This window comes from Misgurnus anguillicaudatus, chromosome 5 (assembly GCF_027580225.2).
Source record: "Misgurnus anguillicaudatus chromosome 5, ASM2758022v2, whole genome shotgun sequence".
Classification (NCBI taxonomy): Eukaryota; Metazoa; Chordata; class Actinopteri; order Cypriniformes; family Cobitidae; genus Misgurnus; species Misgurnus anguillicaudatus.
Genome location: NC_073341.2, coordinates 20,102,684 through 20,129,313, shown reverse-complemented (window position 1 = coordinate 20,129,313; position 26,630 = coordinate 20,102,684). Strand labels below are relative to the sequence as shown.

The following is a 26,630-nucleotide window of genomic DNA, read 5'->3' as shown; positions in this document are numbered from 1 at the left end:
CTTATACGTAGACCTAAGTTTACAATGAATCTTAAAGCCCTTTCACACAGTCTGTTGATCCCAGAAATTGCCACAAAATGCCAGAGTCCTTTCGGTGTAAAAATGCAAACACATCCTGTAAGGGATTCTGGGATTGCTCCCATAAATGGGAACTACAGTAGTAACATTTCTGGAAGGCATCTTGTGTGAACAAAAAGCAGGAACAATGCCATAAGGAGTGTATCATAGTAAGGATATGTCGTCACAATAACATTAATGCTCAGCTCTTTGACACAGGGGTTTTAAATCCAGATTAACGTTCGCAATGAAAAATGTCTGCAAATAGAGAACCAGAGATCGGGGAGCACGTCACTATCTGTGCTGAAACTGAGATAATTTCTCTGCATTATAGAACATTTAAATATTTGTCACCCTGGACCATAAAACCAGTCATAAGTCACAAAGGTATATTTGTAGAAAAAGCCAAAAATACGTTGTGTGGGTCAAAATGATATATATTATAAAATGGTATATTTTATGCCAAAAATCATTAGTATTTTATAAAGATCATGTTCCATGAAGAGATTTTGTAATTGTATTTTGTACCGAAAATACACTCACTTAAAGGATTATTAGGAAAACCTGTTCAATTTCTCATTAATTCAATTATCTAATCAACCAATCACATGGCAGTTGCTTCAATGCATTTATGGATGTGGTCCTGGTCAAGACAATCTCCTGAACTCCAAACTGAATGTCAGAATGGGAAAGAAAGGTGATTTAAGCCGTTTTGAGCATGGCTGTTGGTGCCAGATTGTCCAGTCTGAGTATTTTACAATTCGCTCAGTTACTGGGATTTTCACACACAACCATTTCTACGGCTTACAAAGAATGGTGTGAAAAGGGAAAAACATCCAGTATGCAGCAGTCCTGTGGGCGAAAATGCCTTGTTACAACTGAGGTATACAGCAAAGCATTTGTGAAGCAACAACACGCACACCACTCATCTCCACTACAAATAGGGGAAAAAAGGCAACGATTTGCACGAGCTCACCAGTTGAAGACTGGAAAAATGTTGCCTGGTCTGATGAGTCTCAATTTCTGTTGAGACATTCAGATGGTAGAGTCAGAATTTGGCGTAAACAGAATGAGGACATGGATCCATTATGCCTTGTTACCACTGTGCAGGCTGGTGGTGGTGGTGGTATGTTGTAGGGGATGTTTTCTTGGCACACTTTAGGCCCCTTATTGCTAATTGGGCATCGTTTAAATGCCACAACCAACCTGAGCATTGTTTCTGACCATGTCCATCCCTTTATGACCACCATGTACCCATCCTCTGATGGCTACTTCCAGCAGGATAATGCACATGTCACAAAGCTCGATTAATATCAAATTGGTTTCTTGAACATGACAATGAGTTCACTGTACTAAAATGGCCCCCACAGTCACCAGATCTCAACCCAATAGAGCATCTTTGGGATGTGGTGGAACGGGAGCTTCGTGCCACATTTAAAGGAATGTCCTTTTAATGTTTTTCACCATGTATTTTATGGTAACTTGTATTTTTCTCACTCACAGAAACCATAATTTTAACAAAATTTTACAGTTAAAATACATATATAATCCAGTTGAATATTATAGAGATTTTCACCATAAAATATATGATAATTCATCCCTTTTACTTTGAAAAAACGTTTACTTTTTACTTTATTTCACTGTAAAAATTAAATGTAAAACTGTATGTTGTACGTTTTTTAACCGTACTGTATATGTCAAGGGGTTTTAGAGTAAGCCAATTAAAGTCGCAATGAAACGGAAGTAGCTATTGTTTTATTTTACCAGTGGTGACGTATCTCCGAGTGAAACTGACTTCTGAAATGAAATTAGGCATTGCTGGATCAGAATTTTTCCATTGAGATATGACTGGATCATTTGAAGTTGGATCATGTTGCTAATTGTTAATCTTCAGCAATCTTCTCCTGGACCCCGCCCACCTGTCATACCATATGACCGGAAGTAGCCTAAAGAGAGATCATTTTGAGGAGGGGAGGATTTGTGTTTTTGATTAAAGATTATGAGGGCTCATTACTTTTCAAAACCAATTACAGTTTTTCCTTTTAATTTCATGCCGACTTTAACAGGTTTTTACTGTAGCATTTTTACATAGTTTTCAAGACATTTTCCTGTGACTATTATATAACAAAAAGACAAGCTTTATTAAAAATCAACCCCTGGGACCTAAAAGTACCCATTATTAAAAACATAATAATAAAATCATGGTGTCAAATTGATCCTAATGTATAGAGATGGATGTTTAATGAAAAAATATTTCAGCCGTTTAAAGTAGCGAGCTGAAATACACCTTTCATTTCTTATTTAAATAAAGAGGATGAGCAGATCTCATTGCTCAGAATAAATGGCTCTAATGAAACAACAGAGCAGGTGATCGAATTTGACAAAACACTGTCGCCTGGCGAAATGTTTGACTTATTGTCTGCGTTTACTGAATGGACCGCAGCGATTACAGTGGAGAAACACTGGGAAATTACACGTACACACAGGAAAAACTGAAATTAGATTAATGCATGAGTGTTTTGAACCTGATTCATTGTGTTAAAGGTGCAGAGGCTGAATCTCAAACAGATGTTTCTTTATTCATGTGGAACCAAACGCTGTTTTCCGCATCTGCTGTTAGTTTCAGTGAATGACTCTGGAGTACAACGCATCATTCCCTAAAGTATTTAACCAATAGCAAATCCTTTACAACAGATTGATAAAACTTACCCAATGAGAACATTTATAGCTATGACAGACACTATAATCCAAAGCAATTTTCTGCTCTACGATGTGCGGCATTGTTCATTCAGTTCTTCCTCTGTGCACTAAGAGGACTTTGCTAAAAAATCTAAAAAGAGTTTGTCAACAAAGCAGTATTTCTGAATGACCTGAGGCTGGAATTAAGGAGATTTGAAGCGAATGTATTTGATAATACGTATAATACGTGCTGAGCGCATTAATCAATATCATTATCTCAATTTCTGACGGAGGTGGAGTAGAGGCTTTGGCATCTGAGCTCTTAAGATATCTTTTGGTAGCTATTTTGGTCTTTTGGTACAGTATTAATGAATTTAATGTATTTAATATTTTTATGTTATGTTTAGGCTCAAGTTGAGGCTAAGAAGGAACACGAAGGTGCCGTCCATCTGTTAGAGGTGGGTAACTTGAGCATGTTAAAGATGGCATGCATGTGAATGTGAGCAAGCATATTTTAATCAAACTGTACTGTAGCTCGACTGGCTGTTAGTTAACGCACATTCTGCATGCACAAACATATATTATTTGATATAAGACATAGATCTTGCTGGCATACGAGTCTGAACATTGATCATTGAGTTTTTGAATTGGTTAATTTTTTCTCCTCATCCACCAGTCTCCTTTTTTGTCTACCTGTGGTTAATGTAGTCAACTAATGTTAACAAATGGAGCCTTATTGTAGAATGTTATCAGTGCTTTTGTGCTCAACTGTTATTGGTTTGGTTTTCTCATATCTCTTGTCACTACAGTATGTTACTGGTCTTTTTTGTTTGTTTTGTTTGTTTGTTTGCATATGCAGAATCACTTGGACAGCATGCAGGTATTTCCGAGTTCTCCTCTCCTCCCCATGTGGCTCATTTGGGCCGGGTTCCTGTCACCTCGTTTAGCTGTCCTGTCATATTCATTATTGATCTGTTAACATGCAATCAATAGCTTTGATCTATGTCGTCATAGATCAAACTATCAAACCTTCTGAACCTTCATCAGCTTTCATTGTCATTTTACACATATCTGACTAAAGTTGAAATGTTTGTAATTGTTACAAATATATTTGAGAATTAGCCAAGTATTTTTATTAGCCAAAATATCTTATTAGAATATAAAAAATAGATTTTAAACATATAGGGCCCTATTTTAACGATCTTAAACGCAAGTGCGAAGCGCAAATGACTTTGTGGGCGGATCTTGGGTGCTGTTATATTTTCCCGGCGGGAGAAATTACTCTTGCGCAAGGCGCAAATCAATAAGGGGTTGGTCTGAAGTAGGTTCATTATTCAGAGGTGTGGTTTGGGCGTAACGTCAAATAAACCAATCAGAACGCTATCCAACCATCCCTTTAAACGCAAGGGCGCAAGTTCCATGGCGGGTTGCTATTATTATGACGGATTTACCAGGCGCACGCCAGGAGCGGTTCACAGCCGAGGAGACCCACGTTCTTGTAAGAGCAGTCAAAGACAGAGAAGTTGTTTTGTATGGGGATGGGAGAAACCCGCCCAAATCAGCTTCGGTTAAACAGGCGTGAGAGGAAATAGCCACAATTGTCTCATCAGCTGGCATCCCCATCGTTGCGCCAAGCGCTACAATGATGTCAGGAGACAGGGGAATCCCAAGCTTGCCAGCATAAATCGGGCACGCCATGTAACGGGAGGTGGATCTGCCTCTACACATGACCTGACGCCAGCAGAGGACATCGCTGCGTCCACCCTCATCGCTGAAAGGGTTTGGGGGCTTTGAAATCGGACCCAAGAAACGCAAGCAAGGTCCAACCCCAAAGTACACTTACAAATCAAGTTCATATACATTAAGGTTTCTTATGAAAACATTTAAATTATTATTTACATAAAATAAACGTAATACAGCCAATCAACAAACTTATGAAAATATTTTAATCGTTATTTGCATGAGAATTTTTTAACACAGCCACACAATAATCACCACAATGCTCACCACAATGATTTCCCTTATCTCATTCGTTAATATTTTTTATTGTAACAATTTATGATTTGCAAAAATAACTGTTTAGATAAGCAAAGTATGTGCGCGTTGTGCACGCTATACATTATGGTCAAGCATGCGCCCTTAAAATAGCAGAATGAACCACGCGCAATGCGCCACTGACTTTAGACTATTTTTTTTTTGGTCAGTGGCGCAATTGTTTTTTGAAACTGCAAAATAGCATCAGGGATGGTTTGCGCCGGAACACGCCTCCTTTTTTGCGCTGAACCCCCCAGGGAGCGCAAGTTCATTCCCTAGTTTGCCGAGGTGCGTCTGTGGAGGGAAAAACCCGCTGTGCGCTGGTGCAAAATACAAATTATACATGCGTCACTGACAAAGTCAATTGCGCTGGGTGCAAGATAGGGCCCATAATATTTTTGTAAAACTTTACAATAAGGTTGTAAGGTTGTATTTGTTAACATTTGCTAATGCATTAGCTAACATGATCTAACTTAATATACAGCATTTATTATTCTTTGTTCATCTTAATTTTAGCATTCAAATCAAACATTTAAACTGTTAACATTAGTTAATGCACCATGAACTAACATGAATAACTGTATTGCCATTAACTAACATTAACAAGAAATAATAAATGCTGCAAAACTATATTATTTGTTCATGTTAGTTAATGCATCTACTACTGTTTACTAATACAACCTTATTTTTTACCAATAGACCCCTTCAAGGTTTGTAAACATTGAATGACTATCGGGTGCGTGCCCAGCACGGGGTCAAACTGTTCATACCATCCAGGCTTTATAATTTAATCTAACAGGGCTGAAAAATGATGACTTACCTCAAATGAAGTGAGCACTACAAACACAAGCCTCTTTGATCTTTGCATTGTCCGCGTCTGCATGTTAATTGCTTGCAGCAGCAGATGTTGTATTTTTGTTTTGTTTTTGAGATTCTGCATGAATCGCGAAAACTTAAAGGGAAATTCCGCCTTGAAATGATCCCAGGGTCAACAACAAACGTGCACCGAGCTCGACCGTTCACTGGAGTTTGTTTTCATGCTAGTCTAACGTGACCAGTGTTATTGCTAAACGCAAATTAGCATGTTATGGTTGCCTTCGGGGCATCAGCGCACCAAAAACGAAATCGCCATGTCCACACCACCAACAATGCTCAAAATAACCCCACACCCACACTGCAGCACAATGAGGGTCCCCACATGCAAACCGAAGCACCGAGAACCCCGCAAGTGCACAGGCAGTTCACCAAAAACAAACACCCACCGTTCACGTCTGGACCACACATCCACGCGGGCGCCATCCCGGGAAAACCGAACTCTCGCGCGAAAGCACAACACCTGTTCAGGGCAACAACGTTTCACGCGAGAGTTCAGTCCTCCCAAGATGGCGCCCGCATGGATGTGTGGTCCAGACGTGAACGGTAGGTGTTTATTTTTGGTGAACTGCCTGTACACTTGCAGGGTTCTCAATGCTTCGGTTTGCGTGTGGAGGCCCTCGTTGTGCTGCGGTGTGGGTGTGGGGTTATTTTGAGCATTATTAGTAGTATAGACATAGCGATTTCGTTTTTGGTGCACTGATGCCCCGAAGGCAACCATAACATGCTAATTTGCGTTTAGCAATAACACTGGTCACGTTAGACTAGCATGAAAACAAACTCCAGTGAACGGTCGAACTCGGTACACGTTTGTTATTAACCCTAGGATCATTTCAAGGCGGAATTTCCCTTTAACGGAAGTCCTGGTGCGATTTTCACAGCCCACGACGTAAGTAGGAATTTTTTTACGATACCGAATAATACGCAACTCAATCTGCTGTAATGGCTTTTCTGACCCCGACATGCGCAGTGGAAACCGCCTCTGGCGTGAACCGTGAAGGGGTCTATAGAAGGTATGCATTGACGTCACTTTTCCACGTGACCACACCGGAACTCACCCTGTTGAGTGGCAAACATTCAACAAAATGGCTGGTTTTCATAGCGGCTGCTGCGAAAATGCCAGAAAGACTGACTATTATCAGCTTAAATTGAATTTAGTTGGACTTGATAGCAGAGGTGGACAATACTTAGTTACATTAGTTACATTTTCCAAGCATCTGTGCTTTATTAGGGTGTTCGTCTTGGGAAAATTTTTTTACTTCACTACATTCTAAAGCATAAAATCATACTGTGTATTCTTCAATATTGCATATTACAATTTATTTAATTCCTAATTACATTAAAATTGTGTACTCATGCTAGAGTAAAATTATGTTAATGTACTTAAATATTAAATGTAAAACAAAAACTTGTATGTATTAAATGTAATAGAGGAAAAATTATGATAATATGCTTTGGAATGTTTGTTTTCCAAAGAAAAAAATTGATTAAATACAAATACTTGAAAAATACTTTTAAGTAGAAAGTAAAACCTCTGCTTGATAGTGACACTAGCATCTTGACCTGTGGACTTTGGCATGAACAATCAATTTACTTCTCCTTTCTGAGTTTTTGGCAGTCTGTAAAATGATAGCTCCGAATTCTTTTTAAATCTGTTAGTACAGTCTATCACACACCAGCTTTTTCCCATTTAGACACGTTTTCCTCATGTTTCCGCTGATTTCACACTGTACACAAATGCTGACGCTCTGTCTTTTGCCACTCAGTGGGCGTAACCGCAGCCACTTTCGCCGAAGGTGACGTCATGTGCATACCCTCTATATTTTTATGTACATGCACTTTTTTTCAGATAATGAATAGTAGTAATAATATAGAACAAAAACATTTTCCTAATCAATATTTCTGTATATTTTCACGTAAATATAATAATTAAAATTACGGCCTTTAAGCAAGAATAAATTTTACTTTAGAAGTAAAATTGCAAGACAATAATGTTTTTTAATATTGCACATAAAGTCTTTTTTAGATGCTTTATGTAATAACATTTAATGAGGAATATAAAACTATTTGCTAGGCGGTGAGAAAAATTAATTTATTTTGTTTTGAGGATTAAACAAAGAGCAACAATAAATAAAACATTTCTTGTTTCCACCATGGTTTTATCTTCAGTTTTTGTTTTCAAACAGACTCTTATCCTCTCGTACTTCAGTTTTTCTGATAAAACATAAGCTGAACCCATGAGATAAATGAAGACTAATATGCCCTCGGTAGTGATCATGAAACATTACACATAAAACAAAATTTATTTTTGTTCCTTTGCTGTTTTCATTCAGATGTAAGAGTTTCTCATTCACTTACTGATCCTTACTGCATCTCTGTTCTGATGCATGAGTGCTGCCTTGTGTGGTTCCTGTTAGCATTTTACGGATATGTGCGTTTGCAAAAATCATCAGACGAATTAAGTGACTGATGGATTGCATAACATGACGCCCACCTTTAATTTCTTGCCCAAAAAGTCCTGTTTACAGGGTTCCCACTGGTCCTTGAAATCCTTAAAAGTTTGAATCTGGGGGAAAAAATTTAAGGCCATTGGAAGTTTTTGAAAATATACATATATTGATACAGGTTATTGAAAGTGCTTGAATCTATTTTATGCAAGAAGTTTTCTAAAAGAAAATCCATATTATTCCCTGTGTAGTGTAGGATAATATCATAAAAATTCTAGACTTTTTAAGCACACGTGCTAAACTGTTCGCTTTTAATGATTATATATTTTGTATGCGAATGTTGATTCATACCAAAATGCTTTTTTGCATAGTTGTGTTTGACACATGAAAACGTCTCGGGTTACGTATGTAACTGTTGTTCCCTGAGAAGGGAACGAGACGCTATGTCTCCCTTGCCATACTTGCTGCGTCCCTGTAAAGCCGTCTTTGGCAATATTATAGATAGTGATATACTTCCTGGCTCCCGCGTCACCCTGTCTTTGTCGTTAAGCATCACCATTGGTTGAATTTGATATACACATTCAGATGCACTTACCCCTGGAGGCGTCCCCAAAGTGTCACCGCAGCGACGCAGCACGAGTTCCCTTGAAAGGGAACTGTAACAATGTATATTAAAAGGTAACACGATGTAACCTTGCTCTCACTTGAAATGTGTCCCCACATTTAGTCCTTGAATTTTAGGGTATTGGACCTGGAAAGTCCTTGAAAGGTCCTTGAATTTGAAGTTTAATAAGGTGTGGGAACCCTGTGTTTAGTGACTTTATCAATGCATAAACATAATATACAAGATATCATTTGAAGTGATATTTTTCATATTAGCTATGCAAACTCACATGATCCTCAAAAGCAGTATTGATGTAAAACGCTGTTCATGTGAGTTTCATCAAGTCATCAGGCCTTAATGTCTTTTAATGTTATTTTGGCATGTGTTGTAAACTCTTCCATGTAGTCTAACTTCCCATAACTATCATCATGAGCAGAAAACGTTTTATTGTTCAATGATAGCTGAACATAGATTGACTTCTGTGTTTGTTTGATTCTGTTATGTGTCAAGCTGAGAAGTTTCCTTCGCACTAAGAGCACAATGCAGTTTTTGGTAGGAGAAACCTCTATTCAGATGTAGTATTGTAGATTGCCGTCATTGTCCTGTGCTTACCAGCCACAGTAAATGTTGCTAGAGGTGATAGACTTCATTCATTAGCTTTTATCAGTTAGGTGTCTTCATTTAATGTGTATGTTTGATAGAAGCTGTTACCAGTTTTCAAATGCTCATTGTTGCTACTAGAGTCTTAGTGTTTTTATTAGAAAACAGCCCGAATACACTGTATTTGTCTTAATACCAACTTTCTTTCCTTCTTTCTGCTCTTTCTTTTTTTCTTTCTTTCTTTCTTACTAGGCTAAAGTGAGAGAATTGGAGGAAAAATGCCGGTCACAAAGTGAGCAGTTTAATCTGCTGTCAAAAGAGTTGGAGAAGTTCAGGTTGCAGGCTGGGAAGTTAGACATCCTAAGCAGCAGTCAGCTGGCAGGGAGCGACTCGACCGGCTCCCCCACCAAACCCCTCTCCCTCTCTCAGCTCCTCAACGGCCTCACTGCCCCCACAGGGAAAGGTACATATGCTGATGATAGCACTGTTTTACATTTTTTACACTTTTTAGTGTGTCCTAGAATGTGTCTGGAAACCTACACTTTTAAATTGCATTAGAAAAAAATATAAAATGTAAGTTTTAGTGCTGTCAAATGATTAATCGCATACAAAATAAAAGTTTACACATTACCACCTTGGGTGTGCATTATTTTCTTATAATTCAACGGCAAGTCGTCAATATATAAATATATATGTAAGGAATAATTGACGACGGGCCATTGAATTATAAGAAAATAATGCACACCCAAGGTGCAATGCGGCACGACGCGAAGCGCCTATTTTTAAGACATTTGACAAGTTAGGTGTGCAGTTATCTAAAAAATAATCCATACCCACTGAACATTTCTCAGCCAATCAGAACACAGCATTCAACAGACCCGTGGTATAAATATATATAATACAGTACTGTGCAAAAGTCTTAGGCCACCATGCTACTATTAGATTTGTTGTTTTTGCAATTGTATAGTGATCATATATAATTATTTCTCAGTCTCTTTATTAGAATAAAACCAGAAAATACAGGAAATGTGTATGTAAGGAATAATTGACGACGGGCAATTGAATTATACAAAAATAATGCACACCCAAGGTGCAATGCGGCACAACGCGAAGCCGTTACACCGCGGGTGTGCATTATTTTCAAATAATTCAAAGGACCGGAGTCAATTATTCCGCTTATACCACGGTTACCACAAACATTGGTCTGGTGCCTATTTTTAAGACATTTGACAAGTTAGGTGTGCGGTTATCAGAAATTAAAGCATACCCACGGAACACAGCATTCAACAGGCCCGTGGTATAAGTAGTATTCAAAACTGTATAAAAATGTAAACTGATGTGTCAAGTTTTTAGGGTAAACTCCCATTCCACTTGAGCAATAGCAGGCAACTGCAGGATCTCTTTAACCTAAATGAAATTAAATCCTGATTTCTTATTTACTTCAGGACTTCAGTCTCCTCAAAAAAGCTCAAGATGTGTTTCGTGCCAAGAGAGGCCACATTAAATACTGACTGATCTCTGAAGAAGACATTTAGTCCTGAAAATTGTTTTAATTTTGTGTACATATTTCCTGTATTTTTGTTTGTATATTAAAAAAGAGTGAAAATAAATATGGATGGACATTAAAACTTTGATAAAAACAACAAAGCTGGTGATGGTGGCCTAAGACTTTTGCACAGTAGGCCTACTATATATATATATATATATAGAAATCTCGTTTTTTGGTTGTGCATTCCAATTAATTTTAATGCAACTGCAGTTGGTTTGTTTTGATTTAAACCTTCATAACTTAAAAAATACAAAGTAGCACCATAAAACAAAATAATAACATGATAACATAATAATAAACATGTTTTGACAAAAATGTAAAAAAATTGATTTATCTCGTTTTGCAACGAAACTCTTCATATATACACACTCACCGACCATTTTATTAGGTACACCTTACTAATACTGGGTTGGACCTGTTAGAACTGCCTTAATCCTTCGTGGCACAGATTCAACAAGGTACTGGAAACATTCCTCAAAGATTTTGGTCCATAATGACATGATAACATCACGCAGTTGCTGCAGATTTGTCAGCTGCACATCCAGGGTACGAAGCTCCCGTTCCACTACATCCCAAAGATGCTCCATTGAGTTGAGATCTGGTGTCTGTGGAGGCCACATAGTACAGTGAACTCATTGTCATGTTCAAGAAACCAGTCTGAGATGATTTGTGCTTTATGACATGGTGCATTATCCTGCTGGAAGTAGCCATCAGAGGATGGGTACACTGTGGTCATAAAGGGATGAACATGGTCAGAAACAATACAATACAATACAATGCTCAATTGGTACTAATGGGCCCAAAGTGTGCCAAGAAAATATCCCCCACACCATTACACCACCACCACCAGCCTGTACCGTTGATACAAGGCAGGATGGATCCATGCTTTCATGTTGTTGACGCCAAATTCTGACTCTACCATCCGAATGTCGCAGCAGAAATCAAGACTCATCAGACCAGGCAACATTTTTCCAATCTTCTATTGTCCAATTTTGTTGAGCCTGTGTGAATTGTAGCCTTAGTTTCCTGTTCTTAGCTGTGAGGAGTGGCACCCAGTGTGGTCTTCTGCTGCTGTAGCCCATCCGCCTTAATGTTCGACGTGTTGTGCGTTCAGAGATGCTCTTCTGTATATCTCGGTTGTAACGAATGGTTATATGAGTTACTGTTGCCTTTTTGTCAGCTCGAACCAGGCTGGCCATTCTCCTCTGACCTCTGGCATCAACAAGGCCACAGAACTGCCGCTCAGTGGATATTTTCTGTTTTTCGGACCATTCTCTGTAAACCGTTGAGATGGTTGTGCGTTAAAATCCCAGTAGATCAGCAGTTTCTGAAATACTCAGACCAGCCCGTCTGGCACCAACAACCATGCCACTTTCAAAGTCACTTAAATCACCTTACTTCCCCATTCTGACGCTCGGTTTGAACGTCTTGACCATGTCTACATGCCTAAATGCATTGAGTTGCTGCCATGTGATTGGCTGATTAGAAATTTGCATTAACGTGCAGTTGGACAGGTGTACCTAATAAAGTGGCCGATGAGTGTATATACACACACATGTAAATATAGATATTGTTATACACACATATATTATGCAAACACAAACCTTTTTGTATTTGATTAAGCGATTGAAATTTTGAAATTCTTTCATCAAAAGGTTTTGACAATAGGTATAGAGACAGAGCGCATTTATTATAATTTAAAACCACGCCTACTGGGGGGGGGATCAATCCAACCGTCTCTATTGACTTTGTATTGAGAGAGGCTGCCTCCTTGTCATTTTTGGCTTATAACAAAAAAACAGAACAATGCATAAAAAACGCTGTCTGACAGGGTATACAGCTAACAGAAATAAGTTTTATAAGCTACCGAGCCGTAAAACCCAGCCTTTAAGGAGACAAAAGTGGATCGCCGATTACGTTTCCCTCCAGTGGGCATAGTTCTTATAATAGTAGTACTAAGAAAAGTTGCCTGTATCCACTAATGCTTGTTTTTTGGGGGTTGACTGCTTATAAAAACACTTATTTCTGGGTTTTTTGGCTTGTTAGCTGTACATCTTGTCACACAGCAGCTTTTAGGCATTATTCTTTTTTTTATAAGCCGAAATGACAAGGAGGCAGCCTCACGCAATACAAAGTCAATGGAGACGGTTGGATTGTTTCCCCTGGTGGGCGTGGTTTTCAGATCATGACGCGTTGTGCTCTGTCTCTATAATGTTTCAAATGAAGAACGAAAAAGTGTTTGGTATCACTTTACTTCTATGGTACCTTTTGGAAATCGAAAATCAAAAACTATAATGCAACGTTTCCTAATCCTTTACATTTTTCTCTTGATGTGCTGAGGTGACGGAAGATTGGGTGTATACTGTAAAACAACATTCAGTTATTTTTCTGTGTGTGTGAAGGTAATGAGGATCCTATGAGTAAGATCTCAGAGCTCATTCAGCCTCTGCAGATGAGTGAGGGGGAGAAGGTAGAGCTCCTTTCTGTCAAACCCACTTTCCTCTCTCGCAGCACACCCTCAAGCCCACGTCGGACTTTTCTCTCAGAGGTGCGGCCTGTCATCGCCTCTGCTGTGAGTACCTAAAATTAATCTTTTTTTTTTATTAAAGTTAAGTATTTATTAGTTTTTTGTCTGTAATATTCAGTTTAAATCTTAAAGCCTGTGAGTGAAATGTGTGAAGAGCTGAATAGAATGAGGTTGATTTTCAATTTCTAATGGACGGTAAAGGTCCCATTTTTTCTGTGTTTTTGAAGCTTTGATTGTTGTTTACAGTCCGCAATATAACTTGTGTTCATGTTTCACGTGTTAAAAAAAATGCAGTATTTTTCTCACAATTTACTTATCTGTATAGTGCTGTTTTCACTGTCCTAATAACGGGCTGATGTCTTCCTTTTTCTATGAAGTCCCTCCTTCAGAAATATGTAACGAGTTTTGATTGTGTAGTTTATTTTGTGTGTTGTCATTCAACAGCAGCTTAGCTTAGCCAGAGCCGTTTGAGCCAAAGTTGGCGACTGAAGTATTCCTGTGGGCGGAGTTCAGTCAAAAACTCTTTTTTTTTTGACCTCATACAATCGGGAAGTAGAGGGCTGTAGTAAAAAATCGGCCGTTTGCTGTTTGATAGGAGACTTCTGTTAAAGAAAATATATCGCCTGGCAGTGAACTTTATTAGTTTTGCCGGTATTATTTATGCTCTAACAGCAACATTACACACTAACTAAAGTTTTAAAAATGGGATCAGGAAGAATGTGACCTTTAAAAGTTGATTCTGCACCGCAGATGCATATGACTTTGTTTCTTCTGTTAAATATAAACTAATAATTTTATATTAAAATGTGAAATGGTATCTTCTTATATTGAAGTCAACATAGTAAAGCTCCGAAACGCACAAATATCCATCATTAAAATAATCCAAATGCCTCCTGTGAGTTAATACATGTCTTATGAAATAAAAAAATAAAAATGATACGTGGTACAGTAGAAAGCAATTAAAACTTTAAGCTTTTTTAATAATTGATACATCGAATATCCATAGGAAAATCCACAGATTATCAAGGTAAATTTAAATATGCCATCACATCGATAACGCCAAATCTCATTTGCTCTTATGTGTTTTGAGTCGAGACTAATTGTCATGTTTTTTTTTTGTCATGAAACATGCAAGAACCAATGAGTGTGGCGTTATCGATGTGTTGCCATATTTAAACTTTCCATGCTGAAAATAAGTCTAGTTTATGACCAAAAATATCAAATTGAAGTTATTTTGTGCATAAAACAAGCAAAAAAAATCTGCCAATGGGGTAAGCACATTTTTCTTGAATTTAGTGTTTAAGAAAAATGTTCAAGATTTTTTTTGCTTACCCCATTGGCAGATTTTTTTTGCTTGTTTTATGCACAAAATAACTTCAATTTGATATTTTTGGTCTAAAAACTAGATTTTTTTTCTTGTGTCGTTTTGCTCATCAAGAAAAAGCATCTTAATTTAAGAATTTTTAGATATTTTTACTGAAGATTTTTTTCTTAAAAATCATTTTTTGCAGTGTAGCCCCAAATGTAAACTGCACTGAAGTGTGTGCAGTCTGCACCCCCACACGCACCAGTCAGACAGAAAAAAGCTCCGGTGGCCTAGCCACCAATTTGTCCCGCTGCTCCATATAGTTTTATTTGTTATCTGACGATGACACCAAGGTACCCGCTAACATGTGCATTCAAAATTGATTGACAGGTCTGGCTTCATGAATGTTAACCTACCGCCAACCACATGCGAGATAGTTTGTGTCTTCTCTGGTCCGTTCGGCAAAAAAACTATTTAAAATGACCCGAGACCCGATGCCGCTAATATTATACCCGACTGTGTCCGATGCACACATGAAACTTTTAGACCCGAACCCGCTCGGGTCTCGGGTCGGATCCTCTAAGAGGACAGGTGAAGACCTCTACTTCCATGTATACATAATGTATTGGGCTACAACGTAAGTAAGCTTTAAATATTAAGCGTCTTTTCTTTTGCGCAGACTACTAGTTGTGTATCATACTGTAAACTACAGAAGTCTGGCGTTATGAGAATAATTACAGTATACAGTGACAGGTTGTGCATGCGCGCGTGTGTGGGTGTGAGGAGTCCAATCTGTCTGCTCAGACTGTGATCTGCTGGTGTTATTGGTTTAATCGCCCACATTATCAAATTTCTCACTGAAATTGCTCCTAATTATTTTTTTTACACGGGAAAAAACATTCATCCAGTTTTTAAATGAGATTTGTCATTGATTTAACGGTGTTTGGCCTAATCGGTGCTGTTTCAACATCAATACTGTGAGCTATAATATTTAAGCTGACATTCAACTATATTGACCTCTCTTCTGTCTCCTCCAGATGGACAAAGAAGTCACCTCGTCTCCAAGGTCTAAGTCCCGATACACAGGCAAAGTGCGATTGTGTGTTGCTCGCTACAAGTGAGTGGACCCTTAAACAACTGTTGTAACGTGTTACAACATAGCATTAGCTGTAATAATAGGCTGTAGCATGTCATTAGCAGTAATGATTTGTTGTAACATGACATTAACTGTAATGATTAGATGCAGCATGGCACTAACCAGTGTAACAGGTCTGCTGTTTAGCTTTAAATGACTTAAATACAATCTATCGACAGTATCTGCGGCCTGCAGTCAAATACCACAGATAGTCAAACCACACAAAAATGTATATATATAAAATATGCTGTAGTGTTTTACCGATGACACTAATCATACTGTAATTTGTTTTGATTTTTCAATTTGATTCAAGACCACATAATCCCTGAAATCTGAGTAGCTTTTGCTTGATATCCGTGCAAGGATACCAGAAAAGGTTGTGAATCAACCTGTGAATAGCTTTTAATTCAACCCTTAATATATATTTAATGCAAAACAACACATTTTAATGCAAAATGATAAAGTTGTCTTCTTCCTGTAGTTATAATCCTTATGATGGCCCTAATGAGCACCCTGAGGCAGAGCTCCCCCTGGTGGCTGGGAAGTATCTGTATGTTTACGGGACCATGGATGAGGACGGATTTTATGAAGGTATGTCACACTTCATAGCTTTGGTTTTGGTCTGTTAAATAACTAAAGCCAAATTTCTTTTTGTTCTGTCTTGTGCACCCTCATTATGTATTCAAAACTTTTGTGATATTTTGGATAAAGAGTTGTGTCCACAACAGTGTGATTGTCTGTTTTGTATTTTGTTTTTTTCTCTGTCATCCAGGGGAGTTGTTGGATGGACAGCAGGGACTTGTCCCCTCCAACTTTGTGGAGTTCATGCAGGATGAGGAGCTTCCTTCGGTTCCTCTGTTGGATCGCATCAAGGAACCGTCCTACCTCAATCACAGCCCCGCCTCTATGCCGAGCAGCGCCGTGAGCACGCTTAGCACTTTGCTGTCGGAGAAGCTGGACGCCCTGGGCTCCTGTACGGGGACTGGCACCAGCAGCAGCAGCGGGGTGAGCAGCTTGGGCATGAGCATGGGGCTGGGCATGGACTTCCTGGGACCCTGCAGCAACGGCACGGGCACGCTGGACGTGAACATCGATGAGATCGGAGAAGACGTTGTGCCTTATCCCCGCCGCATTACCTTGATCAAGCAGCTGGCCAAGAGCGTGATCATAAGCTGGGACCCGCCAGTGGTGCTGCCCGGATGGGCACCCATCAACGGCTACAATGTGCTGGTGGACCAGGAAGTGCGCATGAGCGTGCCGTTTGGTGGTCGCACAAAATCTTTGATTGAGAAGCTGAACCTGACGTCCTGTACGCATCGCATCTCCGTTCAGAGCGTGACGGATCGCGGACTCTCCGATCCGCTGCGCTGCACCCTGCTGGTGGGGAAGGACGTGGTGGTGGCGCCCTATTACCTCCGTGTGGAGAACATCACGCAGGCGTCAGCGGAGCTCGTCTGGATGCCAAGCAACAGTAACTACAGCCACACAATCTTCCTGAACGACGGGGAGTATGACGTGGTGAAGCCTGGAGGGTACAAATACCAGTTTTACAACCTGAAACCCATGACGGTTTATAAGATACGGGTGGTGGCCAGACCTCATCAGATGCCCTGGCAGCTGCCTCTCGATCAGAGGGAGAAGAAGGAGGTCACGGTGGAGTTTTGCACACAACCGGCTGGTGGGTTCACATTTGCTTTAGTGTCAGCTACAGCCTTCAATAGTACACAATAGCATGCATGTTCATTTTTTACATTATAGAGCACCTATTTTATTGCTAAAAACAAGATTATTTTGTGTATTTGGTATAATACAATGTGCTTGCGTGGTTTATGGTTAAAAATTATTTTAAAATATTATTATTTTCTACATACCGTACATTTTTGTAGCTCTAGATTTCACTCTCTTTCTGGAACGCACGGATTTGAAAGCTCTGTGTCCCTGATTGGTCAGATAATCTGTACGTTGTATTTGGCTGAAATATCTCTGACATCAGCTGGAAATGTGAAATTCGGTTGCTAACAGGAGTTAACTTACAGGCTATAAGTTCGAAGCGGGAAGAATTATGATAATGTCGGTCTTGTCTACATCACCAATCCCAGGAAGTAAATTGTTGCCTACAGTCCATGTGTTTGTTGTAGTCCAAGAAAAGGGGGACGATAACTCGCGTCGTTGTTTACTTTGGGGTTTGTACCTTTTGCATATTGTTAACATGTACTAATACACACCAAAGGAAATTTAAAAACGTGAATCGGACAATAGGTGCTCTTTAAAGGCACACCATGTAACTTTTTGGCCACTAGGGGGTGCTAGACATGTATTTTTCACGTCTAATGCCCCTAGAGGCCACAAGTGCCGCAGCACTGTCGCAATGGAAAAGAAAACTCTTTAGGTCACAAAGTGTGCCTTCCAGCATGTCATGTGTCATATAATATCATTTTATGGGTTTTATTTTCATCAAACGCCAAAGAAATCGCGTAGCTTACGTTTACAAGCCATTCATATATTATGAAGGTTGAAAAACTACAAAGTGTCACTTTAATAGGTGATATGAGATCTAGTCATCACTTTACTTTTTCTTAAAGGGATACTCCAGCCAAATATCAAAATTACCCCATGATTTACTCACCATCAAGCAATCCGAGATACAAACACATTTGGAGTTATTTTAGTAAATGTCCTTGGTCTTCCAAGCTAATAACCATAAAAACAGGGATCAGGGAACAACTTTTGACTTTGAAGCCCAAAAAAGTGCATCCATCCCTCACAGAAGTAATCCACACTGCTCTAAGGAGTTAATAAAGGCCTCTTGTGGGTAATCAATGTGATTTTGTTGGCAGAATCTGTTAAATGCCACAACATTTTTCAGCAAAGTCCTCTAAGTGCACGGAAGAAGAACTGAATGATTGATGGCACATGCATGTCACAGTACAACACATTTTTCTCGATTAAAAGAGGTTTCTGAATAGGATATTGACCAAATTTTTTAAGCCTTTTACCTTTATTCAGAAAGGACATTGAAGAGGGACTTGGGGCTTGGTAGCTAAAGACAGTCACATTTGTTAAATGCTAATGAAATGACTAAAGTGACATTTGTGAAATGAAGGCATTTCAATTACAGACTAATGACCTTTTTATTGCCATTAAAGTGAAATTACTAATCCTAAAATAAGAGCCTGATAAAAAAAATGCTCAGTTACAAGAAAACATGTGAGAAAGACTTAGAGTTTTGCATCTGAGCTCTTCATTTGAGCATCAATTTTTTGTAGGTCAAACAAACATTTGTTATTTGCATTTATCAAAAGTGACTTACAGTGCTTTGAAGCTTTTCATCTTTTCAATCATTATGACCTTTGCACTACTAATGCTCTACCAGTTGAGCTACAGGCACATGAGGCTTGTTGTTATGGTCAAACCATCTGATGTGGGATATTCCAAACCATATAAAAGTACAGTAAGCACTTTTCATTCTTGGTAACCTACAGTAATCATTTATCTTACATACTTCAACAAAAAATGGGATTTATGCCTGCATTGCTTCACTTGACATCAAAGTGTGCACTATTCACCAAAGTATTTATAGAAAGTCTCCTGCTGTATTAAGAGACTGAGCTATAATGGGCGTCTTACCCTAGAGAGGCTCTAGACAAGCACATGGAGCATTGATTAAAACAATCCTGTGGCAAGTTACTGTACAGACTGTATCAACTGAGTGCACTGTCTGCTTTTATTTTTTATATACGACACTTATTAAGCAAACATCTACTCGAGATGTTGATCCGCCGAGTTGCAGTTTGCATCTTCTCATCTTGAAGCTTTTCCCCAAGGACCCAGATGACGCCTCATTTCCAGCTTTGGAGAACAGACGAAAGACAGCAGATGAACTGAATGAATGCCTGATGAATGGAAATGGGCCGAGCGTTTGCCGCAGTAGCTGAGTGGTGAAGATGAAAAGAGAGAATCAGAAAGGAGGCAAGGAAGGGTGGGGGGAGCGAGGGGGATGCCCGGAAATCTGCTTATAAAGGGAGTCCTCGCTCTTTTCATCTCCCACGCACGTACACACTCGCAGACGTATGCACACTCATTGCAGTGCCAAAAAGCAGAGCAGACGTGCTTGATGAAGACTTGATGATTTTTCTTCTCTCTGATCCTAAACGTGACAGCCATTGTCCATGGCAGATACGAAAAGGTGTTGTCATTTACACGGGCCCCTGCGGTGCTGTGGCTTTCAGCTGTGATAGTCACACTTTACATGGTAATAGGATAAAAAATGCTTAAATTGATAAAGGACATTACCGTAGGTGGAGTTTGGGGGGCCAGGGGGGCACTACCCCCCCAAACCAGAGCCAGTTATGATTTTGTCTGAGCTGTTAATGAAATAGAAATACTTTAAAAGGTACCCTGAGTAGTGTAAGGCTAAAATGTGCTTAACCATTTGGTTGAGAAGAAGTTAAAGGGTTAAGAAATGTGTGCGAATATCAATCTAACTTACGGTAGCCGGTGATCAATATAACAGCAGCGCCATCAGCAACTGTGTTTACCCAACCTTGAAGGAAAAATACACAAGTACCATCACCTCCCATGTGCTACATTTCCCCCTACCAAACCCCATGAACCTATTCCTAAAACTGAAAGCATTCCAAGTTTAAACGAAAGAGTAGGTGCCCATCTCGGTAATTGTGTTTAATTGATGCGTTAATTGATATGGAGCATTCATTAACGTAAGGCCGCGGATGATGGAACGGCTCCTCTTGCAGATTATTGAATTTCCACACAGTGGAGTGCATACCTCAGGACATCTTGACGTCTGGTGATAAATGAACTTTCAGCGTAGTCTACCACGTGCCACATTCTCCCCGGCAGGAGTGGTCCTCTAAACGGTGTAAACCTGCCTGTGGGATAGCAAAGGAGCCTTGCATTACATGACGCTGGCGGATGAAAGCCTGATTGGTTACAGACAGCCTTCGAGCGGTTTTCAATTACAAAGCATTGATTTTGTTTCTCCGGATCAACCTCGCAAATTACGTGATCCCGGTTATGTTCATGACATCTTTGGGCCGGGCAGTGCCCTCAGTCCGATCAGTCAGGGGTGGCATCGATTAATCTCTCCTCACGATGATCCGTCATCCCGGGGTCAGAGGAGCGATCAGTGTGGATTAGTGTGAACCATAAGGAGCAGAGGAAAATCAAACCTGTGTCGATACTTCTTGCTCTTTGGAAGTATGCCAGGATAGCTTATCTCAATTACTTGTTTAATAGTGAAAGATTGTCATCTGATTCTGGATCTTGTAGGATTAAAACATTGATGTTACATCTCAAGTGCAATTCAAAGACATTAGTAATTTTATAATAATGCATTTTTACTGTTAAATAAAGGGTTTGTTCTCCATTTTTCTTCATTTACTTCAAACTAAACAGCTGTGATGATAAGTACACGTGTGTTGTAGGTTCTGCGGATCTATTACCGGCTGCCACGTTTAACGTGTATGATTAAGACAAATCAGCCCACATAAAATGAGTGTGCTGACATAAGCGAATACTGTGTGAAAGTCTGTGGCCAGCTGGCGGCCTTTTCAGCTGTGTAATGTGCACACACTCACTCCCACACAATAACACGCCCAATACACATGCATCATGTTTTCTACACAGGCATACATGTGATGGCTAAATGCATGTCAGGGCCAACCAGAAACGTAAATACAGATTCAGAAACATGGTGCACAATACTATGTAGCATATAGTAAGTAACTCTTTTTGTATGCATCCTATGTATTTTCGCAGGTCCTCCGTTACCTCCTCAGGAAGTGCAGGTTCAGTTGGCACAGACTCCCGGAGTCTTACAGATTCGATGGAAGCCCCCTGCTCTTACACCTACTGGCACCTCCAATGGAGCCAGCGTTTTAGGATACATAGTCTGCACTAAAGGTCAAAAGGTGAGGCGATATGGTTATCCACTATAACATCTGTCTATTGTAATTAAAAAAGTCACACATGAGCATTTAATGTTTAAAAAAATATATTTCTAAAACTTCACTTCAGAACTCAGTAGTTAGCAATATCTGAGAAATAAAATGATTCCAAATCTGTCACCCCAACAAAGCCATCAAAGGATTAGTCAATTTTCTTTAAAAAAAATCTAGATAATTTACTCAACACCATGTCATCCAAAATGTTGATGTCTTTCTTTGTTCAGTCGAGAAGAAATTATGTTTTTTGAGGAAAACATTCCAGGATTTTTCTCATTTTAATGGACTTTAATGGACCCCAACACGTAACAGTTTTAATGCAGTTTAAACTTGCAGTTTCAAAGGACTCTAAACGTTCCCAAACAAGGCATAATGGTCTTATCTAGCGAAACGTTTGTCATTTTTGACAAGAAAAATAAAAAATATGCACTTTTAAACCACAACCTCTCGTCTATCTCAAGTCCTATGACGCGCGACCTCACGCAATACATTATCACGTCAAGAGGTCACAGATGACGTATGCGAAACTACGCCCCGGTGTTTACAAGTGTGTAGAAAGAGGACCGTTCCGACGTTGTTGTATGTGGAATGACACTAATTAATGTCTTTGTGTCAGTTTATTGTTTAAATGGTCCGCAAATGTGCATTAAATCTGTTACATGTTGGGTTCCATTAAAATCCATTAAAATGAGAAACATCCAGAAATGTTTTCCTCAAAAAACATCATTGCATCTAGACTGAACAAAGAAAGACATCAACATTTTGGATGACATGGTGGTAAGTAAATTATCTGGATTTTTTTTTTTTTTTGTTAGAAAATTGACAAATCCTTTAACCTGTTAACAGGCCCAGGATCAGTTACTGGAGATCAGAGTTGCTCTTTCATACATATTGATGTGTTCTCCAGGTATCTGAAATACAGTTATTTAATTCTACTCACTGGCGCCATCTCATGACCACTTGTGTCATTGGCCAGCAAATGTCCCAGTGTGTAGTGTTATGTAATGAAGGGGTTTATATAAGGCACTTGGAGGATCTCACAAAACATATTTTCAGATGATATTAGCCTATTTTAAATACAATTAAGTACCACTTTCGTCAAAACTCTTATTATACGTATATACTTTTATTATCCATACTTGTTTATCACATGTATATTTCTGAAATGTCAAACAAAGCAAAGCTCAAGAATAAGGGTGATCCGGGAGTCCAGGGCCGGTGTGAGAGACCCTAATTGACAGCTATGATTTAATCTTTTATGTTGTATGTGAACTCTTTTTTTATTCTGCAAATTTAAATATTTACCTAAGGTAATGTTATCTAGCTGTCCAATGCATAAACGTGTTATAAAATTGTGATAATGACTAGTTATGGTCTTGAATATAACTAGTTGAAATGGCATGTTCATGTAGCTCAATTGATGCAAAAGGTCAAGGGTTTGATTTCCAGGGAACACACGTGCTGATCAAATGTATAACTTGAATGCACGGAAAGTCGCTTTGGATAAAAGCATCTGCCAAAATGTAATTGTTATCCAGCCAAAGATTGTTTATGTATTTACATGTGAATTAAAGTATAGTTGTACGATTTTCCAGCTATTATTAAAAATGAAAAAGCTAAATTGGGCACATGTAAATATTTGTCTCAAACACACAAAAACATCTCCGTTGTTAAGGCCTGCAAAGAAACATTTATTCATGCTGTATTTGTTTTTTCTTGTCGGTTTGTTTTTATAGATAGCAGAGATAATGTACCCCACAGCAGATTTTGTTACGGTGGAACTGAACCGTATCCAGTGTCTGGAAGCGCGGGAGGTCATCGTGAGGACAATATCAGCACAAGGCGAGTCTCAGGACTCTCCCGTGGCCGTCATTCCACACAACTTCCTGGTGCCTCATTCCCATTCGCACCTTCAGTCTCATCCTCCACCTCACCCCCAGCCTCATTCTCAAACACACCCACCCCCTTACCCGCAGGCCTACCCCACAACCCACCCGCAGCCACACTTACAACCTCATTGTGTCCCGCCACCCCAACCGCCACACCCTCAACCCCTGCCCCCTCACCCCCAACCACAGCATCACATCCACCCCTCGCCTTCCTCTTACCCCATGTCTAAACCCAAACTTCTACCAAGTGCCAGAGACCCACATGCCAAAGATCCAGATATGGGCAGGCGACTGGGACAGCCCTGGGAGCCACATCCCCGGGCCCCATCACCGTTACCGTCCCAATCTCACCCGGGGCACACGCTGGAGCCCCCTCACATAGAGGGTAGACGCTCCCCCTCCCCTCAGAGGATATTGCCGCAACCTCAGGGAGCGCCCATTCCTAACACAGTGGCTCGTGCAATGGCCCGACAAGCGGCACAGAGGAACCCCCCAAACAGGGTGAGTCAAGGGAAAGCACAGAAAGTTAAACCTGGAAGGCAACGCAGTCAGTATGACATTGGTTTCACGAAGAGTGAGATGGCGAAGTTAAAGATGTTAACATATTTTGAGAGCTGCACTGCAAAATATTATGCATATACTGTATTTAGAGATAGCTGAGACTCATGATTGAACAAAACATTGATTCATTACTATACATAATAGTTGTGATCCATTTCAGGTGGAGAGGAGGAACATCTTTAGTGATAGGGGTAATGTTATGCACTCATTAAACTCCGATGAGGAAGAAGACGGCTACGACTCCCCCCACATTCGGCGAAGAGGAGCTTCTGTGGATGAATTTCTCAGAGGCTCAGAGCTGGGCAGACACGTGAGTATAAAGACCAGCAGTTATTTCAAATGCTCTTCCAGTTCCTCGTGACCTTACATACACTCAATGCCATTGCTAGAAATTTATGGGGCCCAGGACAGAACCCAGCGGTGTAAAGATCCATTTAATGGGATTTCCTTGCCACATGGCCCTTTCTAGCAATTTCTGCAGTTTTTCAACTAGTCCCAAGGTTATCTTTACTGGATTTATGAAGTTGGTTTACCTCAATTTCAAGTTCATCCCAACTGTGTATACTTAGTTTCGAAATTGTCAATTTTTATCAAATGTTTTGCTTGCAAAGTGCTACCTTTATATAAAATAAGTCTTGTTTTGATGTTTTGTAATCTAATGCAATGACACAATTGCATTTTTTATGTATCCACACACTTTTAAGGGCCACGGTTTTTTTCTTTGTCCTTAGTTTTGGCTTTTTTACTGGTTTCTCATCATTTAATCATTAATATCTCTTTCTCAGCATCCTCACTACAGTCACAGTGAAGATTACTACACAGAGAGCAGTCGAGGCTCAGATCTGTCTGACATCATGGAGGAGGACGAGGAGGAGCTGTACTCAGAGATGCAGTTGGAAGAAGGACGACGGCGCAGCATTAACTCGCACAACTCGCTTAAGGTATGGAACAGACACCCTACGGGCCGCCGTCTGTCTTGGGCGTGGGCAACAGGGCCACAGGCTAGAGGCTGGGACAGACGCAGGGGGATGGAGTATGCCGTGGTCTGTAGGGCTCCTCAGAGGAGGTGTTATTACTAGATATACACACACAGACAGGAATCTGCTTTAAAGTTACAATATCAGTTTAGGGAGAAGATCCATAATTAAATAAAAACGCTGTCATTGTTTGCTCAGCCTCGTGCAGTTTCAACCCAATATCCCTGTTTTGGGGGGACAGAAAATAAACGTTTTAAAGAATTCAATCTTTAAAAAAATGTAAGCACTACTAAATTATCAGAAATATATATATATATATATATTGATCCGAAAGACTCACACAAATGTTCTGACACAGGATACAGGCAAAATTGAGCTAGTTATTTACTGAAAAACTATACAGCTGAAGCTCTGCTTGTTTAAAATTATTTTAAATGAATCAGTTTATTCAATTCATAAAACATGTTTGAATGGGTCATTTACAGTAGAAATCAGACTGATATATTATCTAACTGTGAAATAGCATGAGGTTGAGTAAACTGAAAATACATATTATGGATACAATATATATGTATATGTATATGTATATATATATATATATATATATATATATATATATATATATATATATATATATATATATATATATATATATATATATATATATATATATATATATATATATATATATATATATATATATATATATATATATATATATATATATGTATATATATTCAGATATTAAAGTTAGAGATTGGGATTTCAGGATAGTTGAGTTTATAGTTGACTAAGTTGAGTTTAGTGGCAGGAACTTAACAGGTCACCCCATCCTCAGTCTCTCCTGGGTCCTAAAGGTGGGTGGCTTTGCCCTACCAGACTTCCACATCAATCAATCATTTAGCTAGCTTTAAATAAGCCTGTCCAAACATACAAAGCGCAATACATCTGAATGGCTTAACGTAAGGCTGCAAATGCATCGCATGAGAAGATCTGATATGCTTTCATGCTCTTTATTATGCAACCTGTGTTATTCGGTTTTAGTTACTGCATCACTTTACTTTTGTATCTAGTAGAATTAGGTCTGGATTACTCGTGAGTGTTTTAGTAGATTTAAGGCTTGTTATTTTCAGAGTTTACTGTGTTTACAGACAGGATCGAAAGGATTATTTAGTAGATCCTATATAAGTACAGATTAATTGCATATGATAATCGCAGATATGTACGTTGTGAATTTGTTTGCTGTGCCTGAAGTGTACCTTATGGATTATTTACACCATGATTTGATGTATTTGTATTAATATAAGCTAGACATGTTGAAACTGTACATCAGCTAAAATGCACATATCATTCCGAGGGCATTTTGGGAATCTCATTTAAGTAATGGTTGCTTAAATGAACCAGTTATTCACTTTTGGTTATGTTCGTC

General features: G+C 39.3%; 1 protein-coding gene across 14 annotated transcripts in view; it reads left to right on the top strand.

Moving 5' to 3' along the window:
• rimbp2b (RIMS binding protein 2b) overlaps positions 1-26,630 on the top strand; it is a 123,103-nt gene that overhangs the window by 69,256 nt on the left and 27,217 nt on the right. For 8 of the 14 annotated variants that reach the window (XM_073867705.1, XM_073867704.1, XM_055169164.2 and 5 more), the window contains 12 exons: positions 3,144-3,194; positions 3,596-3,616; positions 9,205-9,246; positions 9,547-9,757; positions 13,246-13,415; positions 15,714-15,793; positions 16,293-16,402; positions 16,584-17,489; positions 21,590-21,741; positions 23,511-24,164; positions 24,385-24,534; positions 25,010-25,165. In XM_073867705.1, coding sequence (XP_073723806.1) covers positions 3,144-3,194; positions 3,596-3,616; positions 9,205-9,246; positions 9,547-9,757; positions 13,246-13,415; positions 15,714-15,793; positions 16,293-16,402; positions 16,584-17,489; positions 21,590-21,741; positions 23,511-24,164; positions 24,385-24,534; positions 25,010-25,165 — 2,703 coding nt within the window. The remainder of the gene's footprint in view (positions 1-3,143; positions 3,195-3,595; positions 3,617-9,204; positions 9,247-9,546; positions 9,758-13,245; positions 13,416-15,713; positions 15,794-16,292; positions 16,403-16,583; positions 17,490-21,589; positions 21,742-23,510; positions 24,165-24,384; positions 24,535-25,009; positions 25,166-26,630) is intronic. The other 6 variants (XM_073867706.1, XM_073867710.1, XM_055169163.2 and 3 more) reach the window with 2 other exon arrangements.